Genomic DNA, 12,521 nt, shown 5'->3' with positions numbered 1-12,521 from the left:
TATCCAGTGCCAATAGGCAGGATGGGAAAAAGAAGGCGATGAAGCCGGCAAAATAAATAGAAACCCATGCTTCAGGTTCCAACATGAGAAGTCATGAAGCCACCAAAACTCAAAAGAAACGAAGAATGATATTTTAAAACAAAAACGCCAGTCCACTGATTTGGTCGCCTTGGCCTATGGGGAAACGCCCAACAAGAGGACGGGGAACGTCGAATTGCCTTGAAGACTCCTGCAGATTGGGTAATGCCGTCTGGGTTCAAAAGTACCAAATGTGTAGCCGAGGAGTGATCGTTTCGAATTATAAATCAAGGTATCATGAACATTACGCTTTAGAGGTCGAATTCGGTGGTGCGACTACCGGCGTGGGCTTGTTCCCACCATTCTTGTCAACCTGTAACCGCTTTGTGTCGCGCTGGTCGGTCCCTTCGTTAATGCGCTTCTTATCCTTCTCTTTGTCCCGCCCGGCATTCTCTTTAGCCAGCTTTTTGGCCTCTCTCTCCCGTCGATCGTTTTCCTTCCTCAGGGCTTTAGACTCGAATTCATGCCAGTCGTTATGTGTTGCGAGTCTACGGATTGGTTAGTTAGTGATGCTTGTCATATGCAAGCTTGATCGACTTACTCTGTTGCCTGGCGGGCTGCTGGTGCTTCATCCGTAAAGTATGCATGTTGGAGTACCTGTGCAGCGCTGGGCCGTTTTACAGGGTCGTAACGGAACATGGCAGAGAGCAGGTCGAAGGCGGCTGGTGACATCTTCTCACGGTACTTCTCTGCGAAGACATTCCTTCTCTTCACAGTCGGGCGCAAAAGTTCAAACCAAGCCATATCAATGAGATTGGGCCAGTCTTTCAAGTTCGGCGTGCCCATTACGTTGTAGATCTTTTCCAGTTGGCTAAGCTCGGTTCCGTCACCTGGGAAGATGGCATTTCGATCAAAAATCTCAACCATGACGCATGCTGCACTCCAGACATCAACAGCAGCAGTGTACTTAGTCTCGCCAAGCAAAAGCTCTGGTGAGCGATACCAGATGGTGATGACTCGATTGGTGTAGTCCAGCTGGTGGCGCTTCGCGTAGAATCGGGCGAGGCCAAAATCAGCAATCTTGAGGACTCCCTCGTTACTGACGAGAATATTTGCGGCCTTGATATCGCGATGGAGTACTCCTCGCGTATGGAGATAATCCAAACCCTCGAACATCTGTTTGGCGAGGTCTTTCTTTTGAGCTGTCTCCAGTTTGAATGTAGGGTGATTCAGTAACCCCGTGAGGTCATGCGACAGGTACTCAAACACCATGAAACAATCATTCTTTTCGACCATAACCTCCTGAAGATTGACGATATTGACATGCCTGAGAGACTGAAGAAGCTTGATTTCTCGGATAGCTGTGACGGGAAACCCATCGCGCTCGCCTTCCATTCGAATTCGTTTGAGGGCGACCATCCCCTTTGTGTAAACATTGAGGCCCTTGAAAACTTTGCCATAGGTACCAGAGCCAACGACTGATTCGTTTCCGGGTTTTCTGAAGAAGACAGAATCCGAGTCTACCAGATCAGCTGGGAGAGTCGGTCTTGGCTTCGGTCGCTTCATGATTTTCATCACCTTACGCATACGGGGCGCAACTCTAGGGCCTTCGGGAGGATGGCGGCGCTCGTGGCGTGGCCGAGAGGAAGCTGGCTCTGTTGGTGCACTTCGGGGAGGTTCGCGCTCTTGATCTCGGGCTCGATCTCTGTCTCGATTCTCAGGCTGGGGTTCTCGCCGAGGAGCAGCATTCAACTTTTGTGATATCTCAGGCTTTGGGGCAGTGACCGCTGGCTTTGATGAAGGCTTGAAGGCAAAACTGAACTTGCTACCAGATGAACCTCCTGGACCAGATGGGGGCGGTCTGTTGGGGGTAGTCAATGGGTTTGCTCTGTCTTGAACACTCTGGCTGATGTCTTCGCCCAATTCATCTTGAGACTGTGATACTTCTTCCTGAACATCCATAGGCTCAGGGCCTGCATTTCCGTGGTCGTCCACATTGCTGAAGCGTTCATTGCCTAAATCGTCGCGGTATCCCCTTGAAGGAGGCCCAGAGTTCCAATGAGAATTCTTGAAGCTACCTCTCCCACGACCTCGAAAACCGCCACCTCTGTAGCCACCGCGGTAGCTTCCCCCCTGAGGGTACTGCTGCATCGGGCCTGTCGGAGCGGCGTATGGTGGTGACCGCGTAGTATTGGAATGATAATGGCTAGAAGGGCCACTTGGGGGACCGTGACTACTCCCCTGAGGATATTGAGGAGGGTAGGACCTAGAATGGCGTCAATAGACGATTTCATGTGTGCTTGTCGCCAGGGTCTACTTACTGGTGACCATTCCATCCACCACGCGATGGTCCGTACGGTGACCGTGAAGGCGAGTTATGGTACGAAGCGTGTTGGGGTGACGGGGAATACGGGTCATTAGTGATATGTGATTTTTGGTGATACTTCGGGTTAAAGCCTCCACGAAGATTGCTTCTGGAGGTCATATCTTCGTCAATATCGGACCTCGAAGAATGACGCCAACCCGGCGACCCTTCTCGAGATCTCCGTTCCCTACTTGCTTGAGGTGATCGTGGTGGAGGTTGTCGCCGTGAGGAAGTCCGCTCAAGACCTGACGTCCGTTGATCCTCGCGAGATGATGCACGAGCTCGTCGGGATGAAGCCAAGTGGTGCTCTGATGTAAGCGATCGGCTTCGTGACCGTGGCGGAGGTCGGTCCAATTGTGACTGAGCCTCTCGGTCTGCCCGTCGCGAACCCGAGTCCGACTTTGCTGGAGATCTAGGTCGTGAACGTGTGGGGGATTTAGAAGATCGTGCTTGTTGGCGAGGCGATGATTTACGTCGGTCGCGTGAGGAGTGCCTGACGTGCTTCCTAGATGGAGACCCCAGGCTGATGTCCCTTGTTCTTGACCTTGGGCTCCTATTTCTTCGGGTTCTCTTTCGATTGGAAATGGTCAAAGAAGGGCTCCGACTTCGATGTCGTTTGGCTGCCGAGGGCGACGCCCTGCTGATATAGTCGTGGCCTGGGCTTCGGCTCTGGCTTCGCCGTGGAGGCTTCTCCTCGATTTCGCGATGGCGTTCTCGATAACGCGGAATAAGATCTTCAACTTCTGGTACTCGACGTGATATTTCGGGCGATAGACGAGAAGCGCGATCACGACTACGATCGTGCGAATGGCGACGACGGCGAGATGAATGAGAATCTGGTCTTGTGAGTGGGCGGTTGCGGCGTGCGTCGGAATCGTGGCGAGAATCGCGAACTTGACGGGGAGACCTTGATCTCTGTGAGGGCTTCATTCCTCGCTCATGTCGAGCCCGTTCTCCTTGGTCATTGAGTTCTCGCTCGTCTCTCATGGCAGCATCTTGACGTCGACGTGGAGGTTTGGATGCGGTCTCCATCAGTGCAGCTGGGCGTCGAGTTTTCAGTGGTTACTTAGGGGCCGCACCTTAACCGGTGGGAATGACCAGGTAGGTAGGTACCTGGAGCCTTGACGTCGGTGACCCGCTAACTATCAGTGGCCCCGAGTGGTCGGCGCGGGGAATTTAACATGCAGGCTTTTTGGCCCAATGCAGGTCGGGGATTTTTTGTCATCTGCAAAATCAGCGCGATTGACGCAAAGGAAAAGATAAGGGGGGGAGGGAAGGGAAGGAAAGGAAAAGAAAAAGAAAAAGAAAGAAGGAAGCCAAGGATTAGGGTAATACAAGTTTTGCGTGAGTTGCCTTGTCAGGATTTGTTGATAGGTAGTTCAGGCTCGCCCGAAGTAAACTCATGTCCTAAAGCACCAGAAGTTGGTGATAGGCGCAGAAATCATCGAAATGGGCAGATGTTTCAAGCTCTTGATGAGCTTGATCAATTTCCCGGGGTACATGCACTTGCACGCTCTTCCAGCTCTCTAGGCGTAATTCTTTCGCCAATGCACTGGCTATTGTGCGGCTTCCGTCCAGAGATCTTTGCAAATATCAAGCGCCTTGGTGTTAGCTGTTGATGGTTGGATCGGTTGGGTTAACCCCCAATGGTTCCACCAGGTGAGAGACAGCATGGCCTCATCGTATCGCTGCTCGCAAAAGAGCAAAAGAACTATATACGGATCCATGTGGATAATTTACGACAGTCCAAATCACGACTGTGACTTCCTCTTAACACGTCAATGCTCGTCCAACAAAGCCATCCGGTACTTCGAGCATGAAGAAACACCACGGCGACGCAAAATCCACTCGCTGCGTCTGAAATATTGGTTTATGCTCTCGAACAAGAAACAAGAGCCAGTAAGCCTGCCAAATTCTGAGAACAGAGTCATGCTGCCATAGATTATCGACCCTTTTCAGACGACTCAATTCGGACGTCATCCAAGACCATATTAGCACGTTTTGCCGGCATGGCGAATCAGAATTGAATCATGCAACGAATTACCCCTTCAGCCATTTAAGTGACGCCCGAATCAGTGCGCAGCGTTGGTTGGTTGTATGGACCGCAAGGCAGAGTTTCCTATGCCCGCGGCAATGAGGGACCAATGTTAATGAACCGAGTGTTGAAAGGCTTCAGCGTACGAAGCACATCGCAGCAACCCAAGCAAATCCATGCAGGAGAACGAACGAGACTCTGGTGCAAGATGGATAGGCTGTGATAATTCTAGCCAGCACCTTAAACAGACCAAACTGAAGTAGGAGCGAGTTTTCCAGTGTTTCGGTTTTATGAATGAAGTTCCAGTACACGTGGGGATTTTCGAATGCGTTTGAGCAAGTTGCATTTAGCTGCTGGTTCATCAAACAAGGCGTATGGAATGGCGACGAGGTTGAATGGTGTGCTTATGATGGTTCGGATTGCCGGGAGGGGATGGGAGCACTATATAGTGCGGTCGGTCGATAGACGGTTCATTTCATTTCGTGGTCAGCCTGGCCAAATGGAAATTGCAAGCCATTTTGATATCATCATCCAGGCGTCGTCTATTATCGCAGTATCAGAACAGCAGCTAGTTGGTCATCTTCTGGCGATTGTGACTGGGTGTAGGTTGATGGTTGGATCCTTGTTGTGGGAGTTCCAGAGCGCCGGGAAGAGCAAGCGTCTTGGTCACGTGAAAACACAGATGCACGTGGCTTTCCCTTGGTATCACAACCTGGAAAGAAGCTGAACGGTTCGCCACCAACCGAACGGTGGATTGGAGAATATCGTTGAGAACATGTCTTGAAGAGCATTGTCATTGCAATTGAATGTGCTGAACATATGATATCTCTAATTGCATGAAGACTCGTGACGAGACCATACGCCCTAGGTACTAACCTAGTACCTAAGGTACTAAGTTATATACAACAGTACGTATCCGTACACAGGTACTCCGTACCCGGTGGGTTGAGAATGCCCACCTCTAAAGAGGTGGTGTCAAAACCTCGTAACCAAAATAAAACTGTAACTTTTTGTTAGCTTATATGAATTATTATAAAGTAACAGAAATAATAGATCAGCCCCTAAGCTAGTAACAGCACGGTATATACTGTATAACAGTATTTTTGTCACCTTATAGTAATTTATATAGGTTGACATTGGTTACGGTTTGAAATAGGTAGGTACTAAATTAAGAAGGGATTGAGTTTTGTCTCTTTTAATACAACCTCGTTTCCAGCCTCATCAATGTTCATCGCCCTCAGGGAGCAAGAAAACTTAAGACTTGAAAAGAATGCTAAAATAAACTTAGTAAAGAGTCCCCTAAGTTTAGGCTAGACTTACCTAAATTTATTACATCCTTAGGGTTAAGGTCGTGAGTTTTCTTGCCTCTGTACCTACCTTACGGATAATCACTGTCATTTGTACCCTCAGCTGCCCTACCTTACCTTATAATAAGGTACATTTTTTAGGAGGCTCGTTGCTTCCATAGGTATGATGGAAATCGCCTAAAATCGTGCCTCGGTTCTTTGACCATTGTGACCCCACTTGCCGAGCGCCAGGTCAGAAGTTAAAATGCAAGTCTCAGATGGGCGAGACCAACGCTACATCAGTCTTGTTCTAAAATAAAAGTCTTCAACAAAGACTCTTCCATAGAGTCATCTAGAAGTAAGGCGGGAATTAGATCGATATTGTGATTTTCATAAGTGAAATAGTAAACGCGCTTGTCGCACGCAAGATTTAGATATCTGAATCCTTCACTTGGTAGAATTTAGTTGATAACCAAGAAGATCTTCACATAGTAATAAATGATAACAGCCCGACGTACAGATCTGTCCATGCAGGTCATGCCAGTGATGGTTATCTCGGCCAACGGAACGGGTGTATCCACCGTAGGATCAACTAGTTAGAACCAGGCTACCTATACCTCCTAAGTTAGTAGGTAGCCAGGGCATGGAAGTCGTTCCGTTTCGTCGTCGGAGGATGGAGGGGCAATTTGCTGGTTGATGAATGCCAAAAAATTTATTACTACATCCATATCCTTACTCCCTTTCAGTTGTATCCGCCTTCGCTTGTGGTCGACTCCTCTCTTCTCTTCACGCTGATCTAAAATTGTTTCGCATACATCGGTCACGGCTTGTACGGATCTCATCATGGAGTGGCTAGGACACGCAGAACTCAACTTCACTCATGCGCCGTCACCACGAAAGGTGCAAGAGAAAGATGGCAATGTCACCGATCTCTTATCCATCTGCGAAAAGGCAACACCGCCATGCCGGCTGAACCCACTACTCTTCAATGGCCATCTGCAGACAATGTGGACAGCGACCAAACCTGCTGGACCAAAGATTTACTATAAACGCAAGATTTTTGACGCTGACCACAAGATCTACCATGGAACATTCGCCGTGGACTTTGCTGTTGAGCCTTTTGAGGCCCCTGAGGACCCTTCATTGTCTCGACGAACAGCATACTTCACTCCAGAAGAGTTTGAGCATATCGGGTCAGACGACTGCAAGCCCATGCTTGTTGTCCTGCATGGTCTTTCGGGTGGTTCCCACGAGATCTACCTTCGACATACCATTGCGCCATTGATTGGCGAGGGCGGCTGGGAAGCCTGTGTTGTTAACTCGCGAGGTTGTGCGCGAAGCAAGATCACCAGTGGTGTCTTGTACAACGCTCGAGCGACATGGGATATTCGTCAGGTAAAGGATACTCATGCTTAAAAAAACATCCCACTAACATTCATCCAAGACAATAAAGTGGTTACAGAAAACTTTCCCTAACCGACCTCTGTTCGGTCTAGGGTTCTCTCTCGGAGCGAACATGCTCACCAACTATATAAGTATCACTTCCCCGAATTTTGGCTCCGTCTAACACAAATTACTGTGGCGAGGAGGGTCCCAACTGTGTCCTCAAGGGAGCAGTTGTATGTAGCAACCCATTCAATCTAGATGTCTCCAGCAAGATCCTACAGAACAGCTACATCGGCAAGGAAGTTTATCTTCGAGTCATGGGCAGTGAGTCGACATACTCATACGAAGTTCATTTAAAGCGCTTGCTGACGTTACCAAGGTGCTCTGAAAGAACTCGCTGCCACACATAGAACCGAGTTGGAAAAGTACAGCAAAATCGATGTCGAGGCCGTGATGAACATCACGTATCTCTATGAGTTTGATCGCCTCATCCAGTCAGTCTCTTCTCTTCCCTCTATTCCGACTGTTGATTGACTTTGCCAGATGTCCTTCTTGGGGGTATCCGACGGAGAGTGCATACTACCGCGATGCTTCATCGGTGGATTCCATACTTTCCATCGAGATTCCTTTCCTAGCTGTCCACTCAACTGATGATCCGGTAAGGACTCCGGGTTTTTGCTCTATTGTAACTTGTCAACCATTTCTGACCGTCCCAAGATTGCTGTCAAGGAAGCTATTCCCTATGAAGAATTCAAACAGAATCCCAACACTGTCCTTCTCACCTCTAGCCTGGGAGGACATCTGTGCTGGTTTGAAACCTCGGGCGATCGTTGGTTTACCAAACCTGTAAGTTCTTATTGGTGATAATCGCTAGACGCCAAAATTAATATTTATAGGTTGCCAACTTCTTGAACCATCTTGCTTTCAAGACTGATCTCAATGATCTCAGGCCTCTCGTTAACCCCAACAACAACGATCATTTAGCCGACGGACATGGCTACATCCCTATGCGACGCAAGCTAGTCATAGTGGAAGACTAAGTAGCAGGTTTGATACAAAGTCGACACATTCCAAAGAGCTCCAAGAAGGGCCCCCTCGACGCAATTGATGACCACAAGTAGATTGGCACAGTATAGACATCTATAGAAGCGCGTTCATATATCATAGATTTGACACAGAATATTCAGAGCTAAAAGCTCAAAATGAGCCCGATCATTCCATCCAATTGAGATGCATCCGAAGGAACAACCATGGTTCGAATACGGTCCTGTGCTTTTGTACCGCTGAATCTCCAGAAACCACCAGAAATCATGGTATGACCTCAGCCTATCTATCAAACTCCATGCGCCAAACAATGCAAAACCTCCGAAAACTTTTGCCATATTATCGGTTGAGGGCCTAGGCGAACGATACTCGCTTCTTGCCCTTTGCCTTTGTCCCCTTGCTACCGCTCGTGGTGAACTCCTTGCTATTGTCCTCTTCATCATTTGTGCTCTTGCGCTTTCTCCTCTTTCGGAGAGAGTCTTTGGTATCCTCAAGTTTCGACTGCTTTTCTTGTTCTTTCTTCTCGGCCTCGGCCTTGCGCGCTTCGCGAATTTCTTCCATCTGACGCTGTTTGATCATCTTGGACTCGATCTGGCCATCCTTCTCCGCCTGGACGAGGGCCATGATAGTACTCATACTTTCCTGGAGAGGTAGTAGGTTAGAATTGCGCAAGGACGTTCAAGGCCATAACTTCTTACCTGATCATCAGCAAAAACCTTGCCTTTCTTCTTCCCACGAGGCTTGATAACGCCCACAGGCGTGACAGTGTTGAGTTCGGGAATACCCAACTGTTGGTCCGTATACTTCTTCTTCTTAGGGTTCTTGAACTTTTGCAGAAGTGCCTCGCGACCCTTGTCTTTGACCTGCTTGCTCAACGTGGGACCCTTTGACTTCTTTGACTTAGCAATGCCATCGGTGGCGGAGCGCTTGGAAGTTTTTGCAGCACCAGGAGCAGCGGCGTGCTTGTTCTTGATGGTCTTTGTTCGTGTGACGCCCATTGCGACAGTGGTGGAGGTGTGCACTTGAAATTTATCCGCGGTACCTGGTTTGAGTGTTGTTGGCCTACCTAAGCCTTGGAATATTTTTTTCCTGGAGTAATGTGATAAGAGGTCGCGATAAGAAACTTTTTAGGCTGTGAAGTGGGGCCGAGTGGATGAGCCTAGAAAGGGCGATTGGTCTCGTCTCAGCCAGCTTTGATGAAACTCAAATTCATACGGAGTACAGTACTAAGGTACCTAAGGCTAGGGGAGAAAAGAAAACCCAGGACCTCGATCCTAAAGAATAAAAGGCTTAGGTAATTTTATATAACTTGAGTATATATTTAGGATAAATTTAGGATACATTTTACTAAGTTTATTTTAATACCTTATATCAAGGTGTGATATTTTCTTGCTCCCTGAGGATCAGATGTGGTAAATAGGTACCTAGATAGGTAGGTACCTTATGCAGCAATCATAGATGAGCTGTACCTGTTTGCGACCGCTAGGTCGTTACCTAGTAACGTACCTGACAGAGTGAGTACCATACTTTACACGAGGGAGAAGTCAGGTGGTAGCAGATCTGAAAATACCTTACCCGATATGAATGTCGGATAAGAGCCTCTAGGTAACTGCCAGGCGCTTTTATCAATTATATATTACATGATTTTTATATTATTCGACGAACACAAGTGTAAAACTCGTCACAGAACTGTACTTGAAGGGTCTGGTCCTGGTATCCAGGATAAGCGAATCAAGACTCATAGGAGATTCATGATGCCACGGACCTACAAGCCATGATCATTCCCTCAGCCGTGGGTAGGGGTTTTGCATATATCAAAACCTGGTTTCTTTCGTTTATCTCACATGTTCAGAGCCCAATGTCACTGTCAACCCCAAGGGAACAACCCACAAGTCGATTTACTAAGATCTTTTGAAAACACTAATCAACCTCATTGTATTATTATGCCGGGAAGGAAACAGCTTTGACCTTTCTCAACAGATCTCATAATTAAGGAACAGGAGTTCGGTCATCAGTGCCAGTCATGAGGAAACGATTAATAGGTGTCTTGGATGAAACTCAAGGACATATCGCCATAGTGTTACTCACTTGTGCATGTTGTTTTCGAAATTCTGACGCGGCTTGCGGGAAAGGTAATTTCATTATTCCACATTTTTTACCACCTCGACCAGTACCAGTTATGAGCCTCAACCTCTCAGGCTAGGTCAAGCTACCTCAGTTGACATTGACATCCAATCCCACTACTTGGCCACAGTCGTCATTTTTTGGGTAACCTCTAACGTAAGGTACCTACTAACCTAGATCGCCTCGGTAAGGTATCCAATGTACTGCTCTGTACTCCCTAGGTAGACAGACTCCGTATGATCGGTCATGATTTCATATGCGAACGGAGCCTGGGGGCTGGGGATGGGCCGTTGGACAGGCTTTTCGCAGCCTCCATGACTGGAGTGTTTTCCAGCGAGATGGGTGCTAGCTTCCAGGGCTCGCGATCCGACAGGGGCCACGGTGAGTAAATGTTAAGTACATGACCCTATGAAGATAGCCGTGAGGCTACATAAAAAGTACACAGGCCTGCCAGTGCTGCTCGGATTTTTTTAGTACAAAGGTAACGTTAGGCAGGCTAGTGATTTAGTGGTAGGTGGGCTGTCAGAAATTCTTCCATACCTTCAACATACTATCTTTCCCACTTGCAACTCTTCCGAATCAAAAATCCCAAACATACAACTTCACCTTTGACGTTCCAACCTCTTCAGCTCTTTTCTGTAATACGTACTACGACACTGCGAAATAACACAACGTCACGAATTCGCCTATAACTGTATCATCTTACAATATCTTTCGACCTTGAACAAATCTCGCCGTGAATCTACTGATCAGCCCCCCCTCAACCTTGAGACAGTGTAACTCCCAACGGCCAACATCACGAACATCGACCACTATTTCTACTAAATCGACACCGACACTACCAGCCGCAGTCTATAAGTGTATCGACGTTGCACACGCTTTCTCCGATTCTGCCCCTGGTCTATTCAAGGCGTCCTTACCAGGTCTTCCCCGCCCTCTATTGATTTGTCGACGGACCTGTCCCATTCGGTCTTGATGGATACCAGCAACCTCTGGTCCCGCCGCACAAAGTAAGTTGCACATTCACCTACAATATGGAGTTCTTACCAACGCCTTCTTAGCACCGGCAAGCTTTCCCTCTCAACACCCGGACAAGGGTCCAGTGGTGACTCCTTCAATCGCAATGCCTCATTCCCCAAGCGCCAAGGTGGCGATACTCCTTCATCGACTAAACCGAACCCTTTCAATACCACACCTGGAGGTCTAGTGTCACCCACGAGCGGTGCCTCTAGTGCTTTTGGCCTAGGCTCTGGAGCGTTTGCTTCGTTTGGGTCGGCTAAAACCCCGAAGACTTCGGCCAACCCTTTCGATACTGCCATGGCATCAGCGGTAGTCAAGTCCGGCACGAAGGACCCATCTAAGAGTGCGGGTAAAGGATCCGGCATGACTGCGATTTCTGAGAACCAGTCTGGGGTATCCGCGGCAAATCCTTCGCATGCGTTAGTTGATTCATGGACATTTTGGTACCGACCACCGATCTCGAAGGCACACGGCTTCATCGAATATGAGAAGACGCTACACGAGATCGCAACTGTACGGACTGGGGAAGAGTTTTGGGAGATCTATCGTCACCTGAAACGTCCCTCTACACTCCCCGTTGTCTCTGATTTTCATCTTTTCAAGAAAGGCATTCGCCCAATATGGGAGGATGATGTTAACAAGAAGGGAGGAAAGTGGGTGGTTCGGATGAAGAAGGGTGTAGCAGACAGGTACTGGGAAGATCTCATTCTCAGCCTCATTGGTGATCAGTTTGCCGATGCTAGCGATGATGTTTGTGGTGCTGTGTTGAGTGTTCGCAATGGAGAGGACATTCTCAGCATCTGGACTCGCACTGATGGGGGTCGAGTCATTAAGATTCGGTAAGTTTCAATGGCGTGTAATCGACTTCCTCTGATTTTAGCTAAATGGTGAACAGCGAGACGATGAAGCATGTCCTTAACTTTCCAGCAAGCACTCGCATCGAATTCAAGAGCCACGATTCTAGCATTCAACAACGAACAGCCATTGAGGAGCAGCGCCGCGAAAAGGCTGGCCAACATCACCACCACGACAAGCGCCACACAGGCGGACCCTCGAAGCAGGCCGCTGAACAGTCCCACCCTTAGGAGATTGAAGCGCGCTCTTGGAAACCCATCTCGGTGTAGTCTTTGTATTGTATATCATGAGTGCCTTCAAACGTCAGCGTTGAGTGGCATATTCTTTTTGCTCGTTCTGTTCCTTTGTTTCCACAATCACCTTGGGGCGGAGTTGGAGAATTCTTCTG

General features: G+C 48.3%; 4 protein-coding genes across 4 annotated transcripts; 2 read left to right on the top strand and 2 right to left on the bottom strand.

The window, feature by feature from the left end:
* Nucleotides 1-322: 322 nt before the first annotated feature.
* FSUBG_8258 (CMGC CDK CRK7 kinase) lies at nucleotides 323-3,415 on the bottom strand (the record flags this gene model as incomplete). Its single annotated transcript, XM_036686647.1, has 5 exons — nucleotides 323-566; nucleotides 620-2,284; nucleotides 2,340-2,475; nucleotides 2,523-2,936; nucleotides 2,989-3,415. 5 exons carry the CDS (start codon nucleotides 3,413-3,415, stop codon nucleotides 323-325), a joined length of 2,886 nt encoding a protein of 961 aa, XP_036536213.1.
* A 3,132-nt stretch (nucleotides 3,416-6,547) lies between these two features.
* Nucleotides 6,548-8,130, top strand: FSUBG_8257 (embryogenesis abundant; the record flags this gene model as incomplete). Its single annotated transcript, XM_036686646.1, has 7 exons — nucleotides 6,548-7,099; nucleotides 7,149-7,239; nucleotides 7,349-7,414; nucleotides 7,470-7,584; nucleotides 7,634-7,748; nucleotides 7,808-7,936; nucleotides 7,987-8,130. 7 exons carry the CDS (start codon nucleotides 6,548-6,550, stop codon nucleotides 8,128-8,130), a joined length of 1,212 nt encoding a protein of 403 aa, XP_036536212.1.
* A 358-nt stretch (nucleotides 8,131-8,488) lies between these two features.
* FSUBG_8256 (60S ribosomal protein subunit assembly export LOC1) lies at nucleotides 8,489-9,132 on the bottom strand (the record flags this gene model as incomplete). Its single annotated transcript, XM_036686645.1, has 2 exons — nucleotides 8,489-8,776; nucleotides 8,833-9,132. The coding sequence occupies 2 exons, from the start codon at nucleotides 9,130-9,132 to the stop codon at nucleotides 8,489-8,491; spliced, it is 588 nt and encodes a 195-aa protein (XP_036536211.1).
* Nucleotides 9,133-11,233: 2,101 nt separating this feature from the next.
* FSUBG_8255 (translation initiation factor 4E) lies at nucleotides 11,234-12,363 on the top strand (the record flags this gene model as incomplete). The annotated part of the gene is made up of 3 exons (XM_036686644.1): nucleotides 11,234-11,268; nucleotides 11,320-12,117; nucleotides 12,174-12,363. The coding sequence occupies 3 exons, from the start codon at nucleotides 11,234-11,236 to the stop codon at nucleotides 12,361-12,363; spliced, it is 1,023 nt and encodes a 340-aa protein (XP_036536210.1).
* Nucleotides 12,364-12,521: the final 158 nt, after the last annotated feature.

The sequence above is a fragment of the Fusarium subglutinans genome, assembly GCF_013396075.1.
Source record: "Fusarium subglutinans strain NRRL 66333 chromosome Unknown NRRL66333_c0000112, whole genome shotgun sequence".
NCBI lineage: Eukaryota > Fungi > Ascomycota > Sordariomycetes > Hypocreales > Nectriaceae > Fusarium > Fusarium subglutinans.
The sequence above is the reverse complement of the archived record's forward strand: the minus strand, read 5'-3'. Positions and strand labels throughout refer to the sequence as shown.